At 40.4% G+C, this 12,872-nt stretch overlaps 1 protein-coding gene across 8 annotated transcripts in view; it reads right to left on the minus strand.

The window, feature by feature from the left end:
- NR3C1 (nuclear receptor subfamily 3 group C member 1) overlaps positions 1-12,872 on the minus strand; it is a 100,757-nt gene that overhangs the window by 10,614 nt on the left and 77,271 nt on the right. For all 8 annotated transcript variants that reach the window (XM_036014035.1, XM_036014034.1, XM_036014036.1 and 5 more), the window contains exons 4-7: positions 11,672-11,788; positions 9,061-9,339; positions 7,518-7,662; positions 2,567-2,697 (exon numbers count right to left, since the gene is read on the minus strand). In XM_036014035.1, the coding sequence (XP_035869928.1) occupies positions 2,567-2,697; positions 7,518-7,662; positions 9,061-9,339; positions 11,672-11,788 (672 nt within the window). The remainder of the gene's footprint in view (positions 1-2,566; positions 2,698-7,517; positions 7,663-9,060; positions 9,340-11,671; positions 11,789-12,872) is intronic.

Consider the following 12,872-nt stretch of genomic DNA (forward strand, 5'->3'; position numbering starts at 1 on the left):
TGAATTTGCCCCTTCTCCCAGAGTAGATAAAAGCTTTGTTATAGCAGTTTCCCTCAGCGGGCAGGAACATGAGGGGACCTTTCCCAGGTCTTCACCATGGGAACCTGGGCTTCAAGAGGTAAACCCCAAGCCAGTGTGGGGAGGCAAGCCCCCTCTCAAGGCTGAGTCCCAGGAGCTAACTCTCTAGCTACTGCTCATGGGTCTTCAGAATTCATCAGAGCTACCACAAGTTTGCCTACCAGTCACTGACTTCAGTAGCTTCTGTTCCCTGGAAGCTGACCTTGGGCTGTGCTTCTCCATATTTGCCTATTCTACAGATTTTGAGGTGGTGGTTTGCCTTGTAATCTCGACCCTCTGACGGATTTAAGAAAAGCCACTGGTTTCCAGCTTCATCAGGTTTTTCTTGTTGTGAGGTTAGGTAATAATTTCCAAGCCGTTTACTTGTCAGAGCTGAAACTGAAGCTCACCTTCATTTTCTTTCCTTAGCATTTTGAAAACAACATTCCTTTTTCTTCAGTTGCTGTTGTTCAGTGAAAACGCTTCTCCTTTGAAGATGTTTTTTTCTCTGCCTGTTCAGGGATCTCCTTGTCAACCTTGCTGTTGAGTCAGTTGGATTTTGTCTATACCTAATACTACGCACTGCACTGCACTGCCTGGATATAGGGTTGGTGTCTTTTCAGAATTCTGGACGGTTTTCAGCCATTACCTCTGTGTGTGCTGCCTTTTCCCATCTCTTTCAGCGTCCATTTTGGATTTGCGGTGCTTATGTGAAGCCAGAGCTTTTCCAGCTGGTGCCCTGTGCATGGGTCACCAACGGGTTCGGGTTTCCAGTGCCCTCACTCGTCGACCTCCGTGTGTTCCACTGTATGATGCCCTTTTCTATGTTCATTATGACATGGAGACTGAGTTATGAAACACTGTTTTAGACCTCCTCCCTCAAACATGTCTCTTGTTCCCTTGTTCATTTATACACACAATTACATATATAAATATATGTACATACATGCATGCATTTCAACAATTTTGTTCTGGCTAATTTCTTTAAGTTTATAATTTGAACTTCAGTTGAAATGTCTGTTCATGTGCGTCTGATCTGTTTTTACATCCATCCATTGTTTTTTCATTTCAATTGTATTTCCAACCTCGTTTTTAAACTTACTAACTACAGTGCTGTACCAGGTCCTGCAGATGCCCTCTGAGAGCTGGCTGCAGAGTGCATCTCACCTCTTTGGGCTCCCACCTGCACTCAGTGTGCAGTCCAGACCTTCGGTGGGAGGTGAGGGTGCTGTTCTGGCATTCTCTCAGAGTGGAGTCTAATCACATCTCAGGGCATGTGTTTTCATCCTTATGAGTCTTTTTCTCTTCTTTTTAAGAACAGTGATATGTATTAGTTCAGTTTATTTTTTCTTAACTATAGTTTAAGTCGGGTATATATAAAAATTTTAAGCATAATTTTTTACAAATAAGACTGGTTAGTATCTTGGTCCTGGCTTATACTTGGATATTATGTCAAAATCATGATTGATCAGAACTTTGTTTACTCAAATAACACTGAGCTAACTTCAAGTGTACTGCTGAGGGTAACCATAAAATTGAGTCTCTAGTAATGATCTTTACCTTTAGGTTTTTTAATGGGTTGTGACAAGTTTTCTAGCCTTGATTATTATTAAGACTCCTTAAATCCATGAACACCAAATGAGTTTTTGTAGAAATAATATGAAAGCGTTATAAAAGCTTAGTTATGTGCAATATCCATAGCTTAAAGTTATTTAACATCTTTATAATGAAAACACATTTACTATTGGAATAAAGACGTTTTTTCAAATTGCAAATTTACTTATTTGTATTTGAAAAGGGTATTCAACCATCAAAACTCAGTATTTTATAAACACTAACCTAATATAATTTTTAATAGAATGACCTAAAGTTTATAACCAACTGGTTCACGCTCTTATTGTTGAAAATGCCAAAAATGACCTAATTTTACTCATACAGACAAGATACTATCGAGTAGTCCTTTGCTAGCTGAAAGCAGTCACTAAACTTTCCAGACACAGATTCCTGTTGCTGGTTTCTAGCCAGACCACCTCCTCCCGACAGTCCAGGCCCAGGGCTGCATTAACTGAGCCTCTAATGTTAATCAAGAACATTTTGTAAGATGTCCCTCCCCCCACTGTCTTATACATGTTAGTACTCACTGTATAAGTAAAATTTTGACACAGTAACAATGTAGTAGAGAAATCTACTAGTCTACCTCCTAGAGGGGTGGTGTCAAAGGTCACAGGAAAGAGGAAGTCGACACACAGACTCAGTCAGCTGAGACCCCTGTGTGGCTCATATCCCTCCACACTTCTCCATGGCCCCGATGGGCCATACTGATCAAGGTATCAGGGGCTGTGCCCTCTAAAATGTTACATTTGTGACAGTCTGACTAGCAGAGAATAACAGCCTTGGTGTAAGTATTCAGGTTATGTATACAAATAAACCTTTGTTTCTGGACTTCTGTATTTCATGCTTTTGACACATTTGGAAGTGAGTTTTAGAAGTGAAGAGGTATTCCACAAACCTGATGAGAGAAGCAGTAAGGTCTTCATACAGAGAAACTCTTCATAAGATACCTGAAGCCTCTGTAACTCGGAGGAAACAAAGAGCATGTGTTTACATTGATCAAACAGGAAGGGTAGAGCCATCCTCTCCCTGTGGAAGACAAATATCAGTGTTTGAATTAGAAATAAATAGCACTTGTTTTAAAAAAGTACAGATTTTTAGGTATTATTTTGCAAAACTATGAACCCATAAAGGAAAATCTATTATTGGAGTGGCCAAAAAGTCCATTGCTTTTTCCATACAATGGCTATAGTAGCACTTAGTTGTCTTTAACTTCATTTGAAACGATTTTGTTAGATTGCACTGTGACAGCTGTCATATCAGTGTGCATTAAAAAAAACCATCAAAATTGAATTTTTGGGCAGCCATTTTAATATTAAAGATGGAAGAAAATATGCAACATTTCTGGTGTACTATGCGTTATTATTTCAGGAAAGGTAGAAATGCAACTGAAATGCAAAGATTTGTGCAGTGTATGGAGAAAGTGCTGTGACTGACTGAATGTGTCCAAAGTGGTCTGTGAAGTTTCATGCTGGAGATTTCTAGCTGGATAATGCTCCATGGTCAGGTAGACCAGTTGAAGTTGATAACAATCAAATCAAGACATTAATTGAGAACAATCAACATTATGCCATGTGGGAAATAGCTGGCATACTCAAAATATCCAAATCAATAAAGTCACTGGTGAAAATGAAAAATGTGTTTTATATTATGAAAAAAAAATACAGATTTTTTTTTTAAGCCAGCCCAGTACAAGACTGTTAATGTTAATTCCTTATAGCTCAGAATTTTAAAAATTTTTCCTTAAACTTGTTCTTGGATCTGAGCATATAAAGAAACTACTGAATAACCTAATTTTACATTGGAAAAATTACTTTTCTATCATGCATGCCATGTATTGTTTTATTTACTTGAGTGTTTAGAATTTATTATTCCTACAGATTTTATTACCACATGCTCATTTAAATCAAGGTTTTATGGTAGCATTTGAATATTTGTAGGTAACAGTTTTAGATCCCACCCTTCTGAAAATCCAGAGGTACTTTTCTGCACAGCATTCCATTCTAAAGACAACTATGTTTATAGACAACTATGTTTATAGTTATGCAAAGGGTCACAGTCAGCACCAGGCTTTCTGATACTCCAATCTGCCTCTGACAGATACTATGTGACTGAATACTCTCCTAACCAAAGGTGCCAAAATAAATTCTCATTTGTGATTCTCAACAGTCATTATCACAACTACGATTTCCAAACAGATCTGTAAAGTTTCCTAACTTTTTAAATGACACTAAGAGTCTGAATCTGGGCCCAGTTCATAGTTTTTAAAAATACTTCAGTATCTGCTTTGTTTTTTTTTAAAGTTTTTGACAGAAAGTGATCTTGGGCTTAACAGAAAAAAGTCGGTATTCTCAGCTGAAGATGTAGTTTATTTCTTCATATGATAACATGGATCAGACACAAATGGCATCGGCCACAGTGGTGATAGAGGAGCTCCATGGCTCTTCACACCTAAAATCTGCTCTCACTAGGAGGTACTCCCCCAAGGCTCTAAAGGAGCTCAGCATTCCTTTCCTGAGAGGTTATCTTTTTATCTTTCAGTTTCTAATATGTCAATGTAGTGGAGTAAAAGAAATCATTCTAGTTGGCATTTAAAAAAAGTTTTTCTACAACTTTTCTGACCTAAGGGCAATGATGAAAAACTGTCTTACTAGCCACACAGAGGGTCAGACCTTGGCTTCACACTCTCCTACACCCAGTGCTGCCTATCGTGGACACCAGGTTGGCACTGACACCCACTGAACTGAAAGAAAGGGAGAAGGCCTTCCCACCTCACACACAAAAAGAAGAAGTCAGACTGGCTTTTTCCAAACTGCTGTTTGTCTAAGCCATTTATCCTGCAGTAGAGCTGAGCACTGAGAAAATTCTGTGATTTCCACCTTCATGTAAGGAAGGCATGAAGGCTTGTGGCTCCATCAAGCTACGCTGTGACTGTTTAAATCACAGTGTGAGTGTTGCCAAAACAAAAACCCTGAATTAGGTTAATTTTATAACAGAAGGCTGAACTGGTATATCATAGAACTCTCTACTCAGTTTTTAAAATTCCAATGACTTAAAATTGCATTTTTAGATAGTGACAATAAATAAGCATGGTTGGATTCTGAAACAAACAAGTACTTAGAGATTTTAAATGTCTTCAAGTTTACATATAAGCCATATAAATTTATCAGTTAATTTAAAATTTGAGCAAACAAAGCTTATTGAACTGTGATGCCCCTGGTTTGAATAGTCCTCTTTTTGGCAACAGGCAGTCAAGGTGCCCCCGCCCTAGGACACAGACACCCCTCAGTGTCCATATGGAGACCTGGCCTGGCTGAGCACAAGATGGTGCCTGTCAGCTGAGGGCAGGGACGTGGCCTTTGTCCTTCGAGTCTCAGGTCAAAATGACACCTCCTCCCAGAGGCTATTAGCCACTCCATCTGATAAGAAGCTCTGTCCAGTAAAAACTTTATCACAATCTGAAATTTTACTCATTTGGTGTTTATCTGTGTCTCTCCAGCTGGAATGGAAGTGATAAAGGTGAAGCCTTGCCTGTCTTCTCTGCTATAGACCCAGGCAACACACGTTATACATGTGATGAGTACCTGTCATTCCCTTTTAATCCATTCTCTCTATCATGTTAACCCTCTCTCTCAAACCTTCCCAGGCTTCTTGGCTCCTAGGATAAAATATACACTCTATTTCGTGGCATACACAGTTCTTCTTGACTCTGTCTCTGCTCACTTCTCTAAGCTCACACAATACACTCCGTGGCTTTCTCTCAGTTCCTCACACATGCCAAGGTTGTTTCCAGCCTTTGCCCTCATTTCCTCTGCCCGGAATGCCCTCCTTTTCAAACAACAGGTTCTATTTAGTGCTCAGCTATTTAGAGAGGTCTTCTATGTTCCCAAACTCTAATAGCATACGCCTCTCTCTCCTCCCCTCTGTCACACTATTATATCATGGCTCTCCAAAATAATTTTGGCCACGTGCTTTTTCCCCATCGGGATGTTAGCAGGGCCATCATCTATTGTATTCACTGTTATAGCTCAAGCTCCTAATAGTATCAGGCACTTGGTAGGTACTCATTACAACACTGAGTGAACACAGTGCTGGGAAATAAGTGTTACCAAGAGAGAAGCAGCACTAAGTTGAACTTACTAGTTCAGTCTGGTGTTTTAGAATAGTTTTGCATGCAGCTATCCTAATAGAGGGGAAAACCTGAACTTTCTGCTTTAGGTAGTTCCTATTTATCCTGCCAGACACATGGTCTTGGAATTACCTAGTAGTAGTAGCATAAAGAAAATGTGTCTTGACTCTAGAATTAGCTACTACTTGTGCAATGCCTAAGAATTTCCTTTAAAATATCTGGAGCTAGTACCATCTAGTCTCCACTAAAACACAATCATGCAAACTTACTACATCGTAAAGCCACCCCCACTCCGAGATACTAGAGTTATGTTTGTTTCACCTCCTCCAAATACCCTTTAGGCTGTCCTTGTTCCCTGTTCATCAACTAAGGGTAATGTGTAAACTCCTTGCCACTCTGGACATATTTAACGTTTTCAATGTTTTCATATGGCATCCAGTTCTGAACACAGACCACTGATGATGCTTGACTCACATAGATGGAGTGCAGTGGGACTACTCTAATACCGTGGTATAAGAATTCATTAATTTTTTTGAACATCTGTCAACACTAAGTACACAGAGCTCACAATGAAAGAGATATACTTTTTGTTCCCCATGTAAATTCCTCTCTGTATTTTACTCTGCTCACTACGGGTGTGTGTGGTCTGTTTTTGGTGGAGACAGTTACAAACGAGGACGTGTAGGCTGAGGGGGTGGGAAGCAGAGGTCCAGAGAGGAGAGGTGTCTCTTTGCATGGCAAGGGTCAGTGTTCCTTACTTGGGAAGAATATGAATTCCCTGTTTGTGTTCTAATGCAGGAGGTTAGCTGTGGGTAGTATTACAAAGTAGAAAGTGATGAGCTTAGGCTGTAGGGTGGAAAGGTCTTACATGGTGACACGAGCACCGTGAACTGAGGGTGTGTTTGAACGATGGCTCATGGGAGTGGGAACAAGGAGTGTGCGATGGAGAACAGTGGGAGAAGGGAAGCCAGAAACCACGCTGAGTGCACGGGGTGGTCTGTGCGGAAAGGCCGCGCACACTGTGCTTAGGGAAGAAAACATTAGCCCTTGTGATGGCGATTCCACTGGAGGCAGAAAACCACTTAGGAGAGCACTGCACCGAGCTGAGGGGGACCAGACACCTGAACTATTTCACAGAGGGAAGCACAGGCCTGGAAGACCACAGAGGGAACAGCTGACTTATAAAGTCTTGAAGCTTGGTTGGTTCTCTCCCGATTAAAAAGAATATTTTTGTTCCCATATACTTCCCAAGTAAGGAACATTGAGTGACCCTTGCCATGCAGAGAGACACCTCTCCTCTCTGGACCTCTGCTTCCCACCCCCTCAGCCTACACGTCCTCGTCTGTAACTGTCTCCACTGAAAGCAGGACCAGCATGAGTTATGTCATGCTGCTCCTTACTGGGATAGGGTTATGTAATTAAAATGCTCTGCAAGACTCCTTTTACTGGCTATAGACTTTACTAACCCAGTGATGCGCACTGTTTAAATAACATCCTTAAGTACGCCCTGGGACATAGTGTTGCCACATGTCTACTACATGTTATGTCTACTATGTGTTATACCTGGCTGGCCTTAAACACTGATAAAGGACTCTATTTCAAGTTGGCCCAGCTCCAAGATACCTGGTAGCATTTGATCCAGTCCTGAATGACCACAATAGTCCATCCAGAAACAATCAGCTAGTTACAATACCCTATGAATACAGGGAAAATGACTTACTCATTAATAATCAAATCAGGAGCAAAACACAGCATGGTCCCATGTGATTGTTTGTATGATCTCCATCCCAGGGCAAATGACATGAGGAACATCCATGAATACTGCAGCAAGGTCATTTGGTCATCCAGGTGTAAGTTCCTAAATCCTAAAGCAAGAGAAACAAAGGTGTGAGGAAAAACTGTAGTTGGGAAGGGTTTACAGGAACAAATATAAAGGACACATGGACAAAAACTAGGGTGGGGGGTGGAAATGGGAGGGAGGTGGGGAGGGATGGGAGTAAAGGACAGAAAACTGTACTTAAACAATGATTAAAATAAAAACAACAACAACACCCCCCCCCTTGTAGTTGCCAAAGAGAAGAACCATCTCTCTGGACACTGCCTAAGGCCTGGCTGCGAGTCAGCCTTGTTTTGGGGGACCTCTAACAGAGAGGTGGTGAAGCTCTAGGAGGGCTCAGTTTTCCTTGGTCATGTGACATGTTAATGATCAAAGCCCTCAATGCTTTTTACATGTTTTTAAAAATCTCACTGAGGGTATGTTCTTCAGATTTTACAGAGAGAAAAGGCAGTGCAAGAGGGAAACAGCGAACCACTGGCCTCCTGTATGCGCCCTGACTGGGGATAGAACCCATAAGCTGGGTGTGTGCCCTGACTGGGGGATCGTCCCACAGCCCTTTGGTGTATGGGACGATGCTCGAGCCACCAGCTAGGGCCCTCGGTGCTTTTTAATAGCATCCAATGTTCAAAAACTTGAGTAGGGAAAAGGTGACAAAAACTGGCTACTCTTAAGGAAATATAAGCTAATTAGTAAAAAGGAAAGCCAAGAGTCTTGGCTTGGGACATTAAATTAAAAACCTTTCCCTGATATTTATGCTGCTTTCCCCCTTGACACACTAGGGGTGCTAGGGGGTCACATCACACTTGTTCTGTATCTCTGTGTGAGCATCAGCTTGTTGAATCCCTTCCAACTGTAAAGGCAGGGAAGAGTTAAAATAGCCTCTATTAGTATGTCCTGACAGTGTCACTACACCTGATTTTTACCAATTTTACATTTTCTCCCCCTACTTAAGTGTAAAAGGAATTTTGAGGAACTGCAACTCTACTTGTGATGTTACATTGTCCCACCGGAAATTACTACGCTCTGAGTAATAATCTGAAAAGCAGAGGGCAGTATAAAACTTGTATTGCAGACTCTCCACTCTCCCATAACAGAGTATGAGAAATATCCTGGGACCAGATGATGGAAAGCCAGAGTGTTTCTGTTTAAGAAACAGACTCACAGAAACAGATGACAGACTGGTGGTTGCCAGAGGGGAGCGGGGACAGATGGGAAAGGTGAGGAGAAGTAAGATGTATAAACTCCCGGTTACAAAATGAGTAAGTCACGGGGATGTGATGTGCAGCACAGGGAAGAGTCGGTAATATCTTAACACCTGTGTATGGTGACGGATGCTGCTAGACATGTCATAGTGATCACAACATAAAGCACAAAAATGGAAAGTACAAAGGTTTGCATCTTAGCTGTGTCATCTTTTGCATCTTACCTGGTAATGCCTTTGCCCATTTCACCGCTGCAATCACTTGCCGTCCGCCTAACATGTTGAGTGTGGTCATGATCCGCCAAGAGGAATCTGGAAGAGAGCTATCGTACCCTGCAAACAACACCTCGGGTTCGATGGCCTCCAACAGTGACATCAAGGTAGGGGTGACTTGTGGCAACAATGCAGGGACTACTGTTTTGTTAGCAGGATTTTCAGGAGTTTCTTGTGCGACTCCTGTAGCAGCCTGCTGAATTCCTTTGATCTTTTTCTTTGTTTTTCGAGCTGTGGGCATTTAAAAAAACACACAGAAATTAGTTGTGATGGGAAAGTGGAGGTGGCAAAGTTTATTCAAGAGATGTTTTAACTTCTGAAAATATTTAGAATGAAAGAGTAGAAATCTTCTATTTAACACTCATGATGAAATGAGAAAAAAAATTTTTCTGCTACAAATAAGCCAGTTACTTCTCTATTCTAATTACTTTATACAAAATTATCTTACAATAATAAATACTATGTTAAAGCAGGCTAAGCAAATCACTTTCATAATTCTTCCATAAAGTAATTTCTGTCTTTCACTCCAAAGTCAAAATTTTCATTGGTTATATAATGCAAATTACTTTTATTATCAATTAAAAGAATCTAAGCTTGTAATACCACACAAGAAACTGTAGCTTAGGGTTGCTCTCAATTATGGTAACATATAGAGAGAAGAGAGCTATACTGTTTAGTTGCTTGCACAAAGTTCCCTTCTTACCAAGACAGAAAAATGACAAAGCAGATCACATGCTGAAGACAGAACGAGTTCTAACAGCAGAAAAATCCATTTTTTTGCCTCTAATAATGAATACGACTTGGGACTAAAAACATTTGGATAAAGAGAAAACCTTTACATTTCTTCACATAAATTATTAGTGGGTAATTTCCCTTTTATAAGAGATTTACATTGATGACTATAAACCTAAAGCATCCATTTTCATAGTAATATTATATATAAAGTAACTAAAGTTATCTTATCTTTGACTTAGTTTGGAACACTGTAATCAGATTACAACATGGATTCGGTAGTTTTTTTACTAAATGTAGTCATACTTTTTGTTGTTTTAGTGACAAATAAGAATTATTATTTTTTAGTCTTTGTGCTGCTAAAGCAAGCACAGAATTATTCTTTAAAAAAAAGAGTTTATCTATCTTTAGAGAGAGGAGAAGGGGGGAACAGAAAGAGAAACATCGATCAGCTGCCTCTCATGCGCCCCCACCTGGGGACCTGCCCCACAACCCAGGCATTTGCCCTGACTAGGAATTGAACTGGCAACCTTTCTGTTCACAGGCCAGCGTTCAATCCACTCAGCCACACCAGCCAGAGCCCGCTTGACTCTCTGTATCAAAAATAAAGCTATGTTTTGTAATGATTACAATGCACCTTAAAATGAAGTAAGTATAATACATTTGGGATCATCATTAAAAAACCTTATCTTTATTCAGCCCTTGGCCAGGTAGAGCTGGCCAGGGCTGCTCTGGGTTTGATCTGTCAGGGCACTTACAGGAAGCAACCAGTGAATGCATTAAGTAAGTGGAACAGCAAACCACCATTCCTCTCTCTCAAAACAATTTTTTTAAAAACCCACCTTATTTGTAGTCAGATGCCAGGCACTTCAGGTAAGGCTGCCTTAAAATATGTCTTGAGAATTATTTACTGTGAGGAAAAAGTATCCCATCACACCTCTTACTCCACTGAGTTCATGGAAAGAATCTGGCCCTGAGAAGCCGGTGGTCTCTCTTCTCTCAAGAGAACCACATGGTGTCCATCCCCTGCTGACACCACCATGTCCAGTTTAATTGGTCTCTCACAGGAGACGAGTCTGTCTAACATACAAACATGATCATGTCTCTGCCCTTATTTCACCTAATTCCTACACAGCTTTTTTTTAGATTTCAAATTCAATGTAGCTTCTTCCAGGAAGCTTTCCCTGCCTTTCAGGACAGAATTGGGTGAACTTCCTCATGCTGTGTGGCTGTATTCCTTTTGCAGTTGCCATACCATTCTGTGACTTCCCTCTGCACCCCAACTGGACAGTAAGCTCCTAGAACATAGGCACTGTTTTACTCCGTGGTGCCTGCCATCCTGGTGAGTACTTGCTGCATAAAAGTGTTACTGTCACAAGAAACTCTGAGCACATGGGTCACTAGATCACCATCATCACCTTCATGGAACTTGAAGTTCCAATTAAAGCAGAATTCTAAAGCTTGTAAATGAGAGTATTAATTATAAAACTTGTTACATAAACAGGTTACCTTGAAGAGTTCCCCCATCTCTGAAGATCACAGTAATGTTGCCTCAAGTATTGTAATTATGTAATTACATAATTATTATGCAATTTCATTGTTTAAGTATATAGTCTGGCCATACTGAATTCAGTAATAAGAGCTGGTGAATCAACAAGCAAAATATGAAATTTCATTAAAAATTTCCTACTTTTATTGAGCAATAACATAAAACTGCTAGGCAAGCACATATATACTATAATAACTAAATGATCACATCTGCTTGCTGATATTTTAAAGAGTAAACTTTGTATATCCTGCAGAGACAATTCCTTTCAGGTCTTTACATTACCTTCCAGGTTCATTCCAGCTTGGAGACATTTTCGATAGCGGCATGCCGGGCAGTTCTTTCTTCGAATCTTATCAATGATGCAATCATTTCTTCCAGCACAAAGATAATTATGCTGTCCTGTATGGAAAATAAAGGCACTGTTAAAATGTCACAGGTGTGAAAGGGAGTTTTTCTGGAGTGACTGTTCTGGGTGGAACACAGCCAAGCAGCAAAGGCACTGGTGACGGGAGGTAGGGTGTGCTTGCTCACACTGCCATTACAAAGTTGAAAGGTCAACTAAAAAAATCTTTCTTATTCTGGTCAACAAATTAAACACAGGTCATTAACAAACTTTACAGAGCATACAAATAGAAAAGTGCACAAATCATAAATGTACTGCCTAAAACATTTTCACAAACCAGACACGTAACTAGCATCCCGACTGAGAAGCTGAGCACTACCCCACAAAGGCTCTCTCACCCCTTTCTCTTTATTCCCCGTCAAAGGGCACCGCTTTCTTGACGGACAGTGCTTTCCACAGTTTCTCCCTTTAACGGCTACAGATGTCTGTAATCTCTATTTTATGATGACTTCTGACCTGATGCTAAGGAGGACTAAAGACAAAGGACACAGGCTTTAAAATACTGTGAGAGTCTCAAAGGGAAAATGACTTTCATTCAGCTTCATGCCACCACATGCAAATAAACTGTTCCTTGGCCCAGTTTTAAATGAAGCAACAGGTAAACACTTCATCTTGAAAGTTAAGGTTGCCCTCAACTAGTTAGGTGAACCACAGATTTGGCAAACTAATCTACTACATATAAATCTTAAAGAGATTTGTTAATTATTTCATATGCTTTTAGAGTATAAGAATGTTTGACATCATCATGGACCACAGATATTAAAAGACCACTACTGTCTAAAGTCTTGTGGTGCCCAGTTATTAAATAATTGGGTGCCAGAAGATGTGTTAGAGGTAGAAGTGTAGTTTTCCCCTGGCAAAAATTTTCATGGAAAATTTAAAAGGAAAAGACTGAAAATCTCCATGGCCTGCCCCCATAAGCACAATCTTGTTATTTTCTTTCAATCTGGTTATTCAATGTTGAAAAAAACTATCTGAGGATCTGCTGGCCAGGCAAAAACAAAGGGCCCTCCTACACAAGGTCAGCACAGCTATATAAATACCCCAGATAACCAAGAGTCCATGCACCTTCCACTAGAG

The sequence above is a fragment of the Phyllostomus discolor genome, chromosome 13, assembly GCF_004126475.2.
Source record: "Phyllostomus discolor isolate MPI-MPIP mPhyDis1 chromosome 13, mPhyDis1.pri.v3, whole genome shotgun sequence".
Classification (NCBI taxonomy): Eukaryota; Metazoa; Chordata; class Mammalia; order Chiroptera; family Phyllostomidae; genus Phyllostomus; species Phyllostomus discolor.